The sequence below is a fragment of the Corylus avellana genome, chromosome ca11 (assembly GCF_901000735.1).
Source record: "Corylus avellana chromosome ca11, CavTom2PMs-1.0".
Taxonomy (NCBI): Eukaryota; Viridiplantae; Streptophyta; class Magnoliopsida; order Fagales; family Betulaceae; genus Corylus; species Corylus avellana.
In genome coordinates this window covers 18,896,706-18,903,082 of record NC_081551.1, presented here as the reverse complement: position 1 = coordinate 18,903,082, position 6,377 = coordinate 18,896,706, and the positions used below count along the sequence as shown (strand labels likewise).

The window sequence follows — 6,377 nt, the reverse complement described above, 5'->3', positions numbered from 1 at the left end:
TGCTGAGTACTGACTGTACCACTCACTTCACTACTTTTCTGAAAAGTAGACATTTAGGTTATTTTAATTAAATTACCTTATGAAAAAAATTAAAAAATGGTTTTAGTGGGCCTAAGGACGCTCTAAAAAGTCTCTTGGAAATGCTATAGTAACCGAACATTTTCCCGAGAATAGTGATGCTATAATGCATTTTAGGGAACTGTCAAAGACTCAAAGGAACCTTCCATGGTCGAATTGCGTAGAAAATCCAAATCTCAAAACAAACAGATGGTTTAAAGCATTACTTGATAGGTAGTGATTGTTGAAGGCAGCTGGCAGCAGCCAGTGTCCCGCAGAAAACTGATGGGTTCGAGTCAGCGAAGAAGATGAGCAGAATTTAGACTAGTCCCAGTGGTGTGAAATTAGGACGCGAGAGAGTCGGACGCGGGGTGAGCTTCGGCTTCATCTCCGCGTTGACCGCCGTAGGCTCTGACACAAAAATCCTCAGCAAAACCCAATAAAAGAGAGAGAGAGAGAGAGAAAAAAAAATAAAAAAAAAAAGAAAAAGGAAAGAGCGCGCGCAGCCTCTCGAAGCTCTCTCTCTTTCCGTGTCTCTTCGCTTTTTCTTGCATTAGAGAGAGGCATTGAGAGGCAATTCGTAGGGATGCAGAGGATACAGGATCAGCGGTCGAGATCTGCCAAGCCGACCACCATTCATGGTTACGCCCAGTTCGGGGATCTTCTTGGATTTCAGAGGCTACTCCGAGAGAATCCGTCGCTTCTCAACGAAAGAAACCCTGTTGTAAGATCTCATTCTCTATTTATATGATAAAATAAAAAAACTTTTTTCAAGAATTCGATTCTTTTGTGTGCGTTCATTTTGATGGGTGTTGTTTGAAGGAGTTGTTTTTAATGGGTTTTGTGCTATGTACATCTTTAAGTTTGTTTGTGAATTGGGTTGTAAAATTAAACGAATTATATGCTGGGTGGCTGAATTTTGGTTGGTAGGGAATGTTGTATTAGTTTCTTAAGGAAATCGAGACTGTCATTGGCTTAAAAGAAAAAAATAAAGTTGGCAGGGTCTATGTAGATATAATGTAGTTGAATTTGGAGACGAAGGAAGCACAAAAGTGATGTTTTAATGAGATCAAGGACATAGATGGAAATGGATCTCGATTGCAGACAGTTGGGCTGGGGATGGATGAATTTCCTATCTGTGTGTGTGCATTAAGAGTTGCATTGAGCCTATATATATAATCAATGTTATTCTTTTTAATCAAGTTTATGTAATGTTTAATGTGACGGTGACATAGATTTGGTTTAATTAGACTAGAGAAGCTGTCAATGCTGAGTAGGGGGTGTAGAGCTATGAAGAATGAACATGCTTTAGTATACGTAGGATGAACACGGAACACATGATTAGTAATTTCAGCAAATGTTGGAGTGGAAAGAATGGATTATGGGGAGTGATGGTGTTGGTAAAAAGATAAAAATGAGCTAGGATTTACTTTGCTTTTAGGTTTTGCTCGCTTATATGTATTTTTGCTTCTATTTTTTGGATAAATCATGTCTATATATTATCTTCGTTTCTGAATTCCTGAATCTGCTTGTATACAAAGCTTTTTGTCTTTAATTTTATGCCTCACTTTCTTTGCTTTATTATAGATGGCACAGACGCCTCTTCATGTTTCTGCTGGTTACAACAGGTCTGAGATAGTTAAATTTCTTCTTGATTGTCAAGGGCCAGATAAGGTTGAGTTGGAAGCCAAGAACATGGTAGGTAAAATTAATGCGTTTTTTTTTTTTTTTCATTTGGCAAAAATGTGGATAATCTAAATTGTTATGACATTTGGAATTTATATAAGCTTTTGGTCATGACTTAATAATACTTATTGCTCTTTTTATTGATTTGTTGATGTTAACTTGTTGTGCTTTGCAGTATGGAGAAACTCCATTGCACATGGCAGCAAAGAATGGGTGCAGTGATGCTGCGAGATTGCTTCTTGCTCATGGTGCTTTTATTGAAGCGAAAGCAAATGTGCTTTTCTCTTGTCACCATATGATCCACTTTAAAGAATAATTAGAATGGGATTTGGATGTGTTCTGATTGTAAAAACTTTTCTTTTCCTTTCTTACTAATGCAGAATGGAATGACGCCATTACATCTTGCTGTTTGGTACTCACTTCGAGCTGAAGACTGCTCAACTGTCAAGACGTTGCTTGAGCACAATGCTGATTGCAGTGCTAAGGATAATGTACTGTGGACTGCAATTGCTTTGTGTACTTTCAGCTTAGTGAAAAATTGGAAATAATCATAGTTGGCATAAACTTTGAATTGCAGGAGGGCCTGACTCCTCTAAATCATCTTTCACAAGGCCCAGGAAGTGAAAAGTTGCGAGAACTATTGCAATTGCATCTTGAAGAGCAGCGAAAGAGAAAAGCAATTGAAGCATGCAGCGAAACTAAAGCCAAGATGGATGAACTTGAAAATGAAATATCGAAAGTAGTAGGTTTGCATGAGCTGAAGACACAACTACGGAAGTGGGCGAAGGGAATGCTTTTGGATGAGAGGCGTAGGGCCCTTGGGCTGAAAGTTGGCACCAGAAGACCCCCACATATGGCGTTTCTTGGCAATCCTGGAACAGGTAGTATCTGGCAAGATTGTCTCTGGCTTGTGATAAATATTTCTTTATTTTCCGTCAACATTGCTAAATTCCTGTTTTTTTTTTTTTGCCATGCTACTAGCTTACTGTATTTGGAAGACAATCTTATCACAAATCGTTAACATTGTAAAAACCATGTTCTCTAGGCATCATGGTTTTATTGTGTAAAATAACTATATGTCTATATAATCCATTTCTGATACAGAAACGAAGTGAACTTCTTGAGTTGATTTGTTTAAAAGCCTTATCCAAACTCTTCAGAGTCAAATAAGTTACACACCCACTTCTTAATTTGTTTATATCAATCTGTGTATCAGATGCTAATTCTTTTCTGAAACCATGATATTTATTTATTTTTTGATAAGTAAAGCTGAAACCACAATAATATCTTCCAAGAGATTTAACTGCTTCTTTGATGTGTAAAAGAAAACTATAAATACACATATAATTGATTGATTGTCTTTCTACTATTTCTGAAAATGTCAGTTTGCTGTATCTTGTTTGATCAACTAGCAAAGCATCTATGATTAATATTATATTCCACAGGTAAGACTATGGTAGCTCGAATCCTTGGAAGATTACTCCATATGGTGGGAATTTTACCGACTGACAAGGTAACAGAAGTACAGCGGACTGATTTGGTGGGAGAGTTTGTTGGTCATACTGGGCCGAAAACTAGGAGAAAGGTACACCACTGGGCTTTCTCAGATTATGTTCTTAGGTTCTCTCTGTCTCCCTCTCTCTGTCTCTCTCTCTCTTCTCAGCAAAGACATGTTTGAATATGTTACTGTCACAAACTAATAATAGAACACTGTTCACCAGATAAAGGATGCAGAAGGAGGAATTCTTTTTGTGGATGAAGCATACCGACTGATACCCATGCAGAAGGCAGATGATAAGGACTATGGATTGGAGGCCTTAGAAGAGATTATGTCTGTCATGGACAGTGGAAAGGTTGTGGTCATATTTGCTGGGTACAGTGAACCAATGAAGCGTGTGATTGCTTCTAACGAAGGCTTCTGCAGACGGGTGACCAAGTTTTTCTATTTTAATGACTTCAGTTCAGAAGAACTAGCCAAGATTCTCCATATCAAGATGAATAATCAAGCGGAGGATAGCTTGTTGTATGGATTTAAGTTACACCCTTCTTGCACCGAAGAAGCTGTGGCAGCCTCGATTCAGAGGGAAACAACGGAAAAGCTGCGCAAGGAGATGAATGGCGGTTTGGTGGATCCAATGCTAGTTAATGCTAGAGAGTATTTGGACCTTAGGCTCAGTTTTGACTGTATAGACACAGATGAACTTCGTACTATTACCCTTGAGGATTTAGAAGCAGGTCTACGGCTGTTTTCACAATGATACAGGTACTGGATAACCTTAGACAAGAAAAACTCAGAATCATTGTTTTTGGCATCTTGATAGAATTTCTTCAAATTAAATCAGAAAGATTTATATGATCATACGCCTTTCACCCTCTCTGCAACTCTAAGGATGAGCTGTATATATAATTGCCAAAGATTCACAAGCTCTTGCATCAGTAGTATCACCATCTGGCAGGCCTATTTCCTATGAATTGTTTTATACGTTTTGATCCTTGTAATTGAAAATTTCACAGTAGATGCCAATGGCGCTTGGGATCTTTTCTGGGTGGGGGGTTCTATTAAATTCATTGTTTTGATTTATTGACATGTAGTCGTCAGCAATAAATTTCTTTTCCAGTATGAGATTTTCGTTGTCATTTGATGGATAGTTAATTCTTCAAACTTTGAATACACATTGTTTTCTCAATCATTCAGCTGAATAATAAGATATTGCGTGCTGTTCAATCATTTGTCTTCCACATATGTTTTACTAAATTTTTCTTCTCGTAGCTGGTTTTAGTTTTGGTCGACTGCACTCCAATTCAATGGGTGTGAACGGTCTGGCGTTGTTGTTATTGACTTATTTCATGTTCAACCAAATCATATGAAAATTAAACCAAAAAAAAAAAAAGAGTTCCGTAGAGTCAGTTACAATCCAACTGTCTTTCGGTATGATTGAGAAAAGAAAGATCTTCCAGTACGTTTGTTAATGTATTTTGGAGGGTTTTTTTTTTTTTTATTGGAAAAATATTCTAATGTGATATTAATTGAGGATAATTTACTTGAAAGAAAAAAAATATTTTGTATTTTAAGTTGTAATCGCATTCTCTGCTCTAATTGCTGTTTTTGTTGACTCACTCTCATCTTTTTCCTTTCTATTAAAAATTTATCAAAACATTAACAAACAACGTGTAACACAAAATATTAATAAAAAACTCAAAATCTTTTTTTTTTTTTTTTTTGGGTTGTGCCGTGAAGTGAAATAGTATTGAATGTTAGAGCACTCATTGCAGCCTCACTAAAATCATTTTTTAGTTATTTTGATGAGACAATTTAACAAAAGTAACTTAAATCATCACTTTTCAGACTCACTACTTTAACAAAAAAAAAAATAGTAAAGTGAACAGTACTCACCAAATATAAAAAAATATTGTTCACTCACCTATTGATTAAACAACTTATTTCTTAATAGTTAAAAAGAATAAACAAATTTTTGAAAAAAAATATTTAAATAAAATAGTGAAAGTAGACTGTTAAAATAGAAAAAAAATAAAATAAAAAAAAATTGTACTTTTAGTGAATAAAATTTGGTGAGACTACTAAAAATGCTCTTAGTTAAGAGAGGTTGACAAACTACTATGATCTATAGATTCCCCATCTATATCCAATCCCAACAAGAATAGAAGCGAATCGCTTTTGGCTTAGCTCGTAGTTGTAGTCTTTTAGCTTATGTAGTGGTCGGCCTTCCTACACGCATGCGTCTGCTGGAATGCCTCCTCTCAAACTAAGCTTAGCCGATACATACGATGGGCGAAGGAAATCTTTTATCTTTATGTTAGATCGAAATATATATATATTTTTCATCTAAAGCAAGAAGAAGAAAAAAATGCCAAACACACCCAAAGTCCTTAAGAAAAGATGACCTGAAAATACTCAATTCTCAAATCAACTAATCATATTTTGATCTTATACTAATCTTGCCTAAAGGCGTAGTACTACAAATTGGTACTTATATTTATTTTTAGCAAGATGTGTTGATAGAATAGAAATAGTGATAAAATAAAAGTGCAATTGCCTTTTCTTCATATTTTAAGGGCCATTTAAGAAAAGATAAAAATAAAAATAAAAATCCAAATAAATTTCCCCATCGTTTTAGGTGCAAAAAGCGCACAGAGTCAAGCCGTTTAGTAATTGCAAAATCAAATCTTGAATTTGGCGTACAAGCCAGAAATTTAGAATTGATAATGCAATAACATTCAAAAAATCGAAGAAAAATCTGTCCAAATTGAAAAAGACCTAAAAAAAAATAATAATATATGTTTATTGTTATGTAATGTACGCAAACTGAATTACCCGCAATAACCAGAAGCCGGGTGTCAAGGGATAATCTCCCGTTTTCTGGTTATCCAAACACCCAAGCTCTATCTCTCTCTCTCTCTCCCTCTCTCTCTCTCTCTCTCTCTGTGCAGAGAGAAGAATGGTCTCCAGCTCTTTGTCGATACTCTCTTCTACGTCTTCATTTCCATCCAATTCCAACACCGATTCGTCTTCCACTTTCTCTTCCATCAGACCCAGAGTCAGACCCTTCTACTCCTTCAAACGCAGCCTTAGTTTCCCCCAACCCCTCAGCTTCGCAATCCCCAGAGCTTCTCTG

General features: G+C 36.2%; 3 protein-coding genes across 4 annotated transcripts in view; 2 read left to right on the top strand and 1 right to left on the bottom strand.

Annotated features, from left to right (window-relative positions):
* LOC132165183 (probable chlorophyll(ide) b reductase NYC1, chloroplastic) overlaps positions 1-53 on the bottom strand; it is a 3,027-nt gene extending 2,974 nt beyond the window's left edge. Inside the window, exon 1 of the mRNA XM_059575672.1 lies at positions 20-53. Within this exon, the coding sequence (XP_059431655.1) occupies positions 20-53 (34 nt within the window). The remainder of the gene's footprint in view (positions 1-19) is intronic.
* Positions 54-192: 139 nt separating this feature from the next.
* LOC132165835 (protein CfxQ homolog) lies at positions 193-4,363 on the top strand. Of its 2 annotated transcripts, XM_059576516.1 has the most exons (7): positions 193-781; positions 1,645-1,755; positions 1,919-2,017; positions 2,124-2,234; positions 2,321-2,624; positions 3,189-3,328; positions 3,465-4,363. In XM_059576516.1, the coding sequence occupies exons 1-7, from the start codon at positions 644-646 to the stop codon at positions 3,999-4,001; spliced, it is 1,440 nt and encodes a 479-aa protein (XP_059432499.1). In that variant the 5' UTR covers positions 193-643; the 3' UTR covers positions 4,002-4,363. The 2 variants fall into 2 exon arrangements, with proteins under 2 accessions (XP_059432499.1, XP_059432500.1); XM_059576517.1 differs by lacking the exon at positions 193-781 and having other exon boundaries at positions 1,665-1,755; positions 1,919-1,991.
* A 1,702-nt stretch (positions 4,364-6,065) lies between these two features.
* Positions 6,066-6,377, top strand: part of LOC132166622 (uncharacterized) — a gene marked incomplete in the record, with an annotated part of 10,335 nt that continues 10,023 nt past the window's right edge. The window contains 1 exon segment of the mRNA XM_059577471.1: positions 6,066-6,377. Within this exon segment, the coding sequence (XP_059433454.1) occupies positions 6,201-6,377 (177 nt within the window).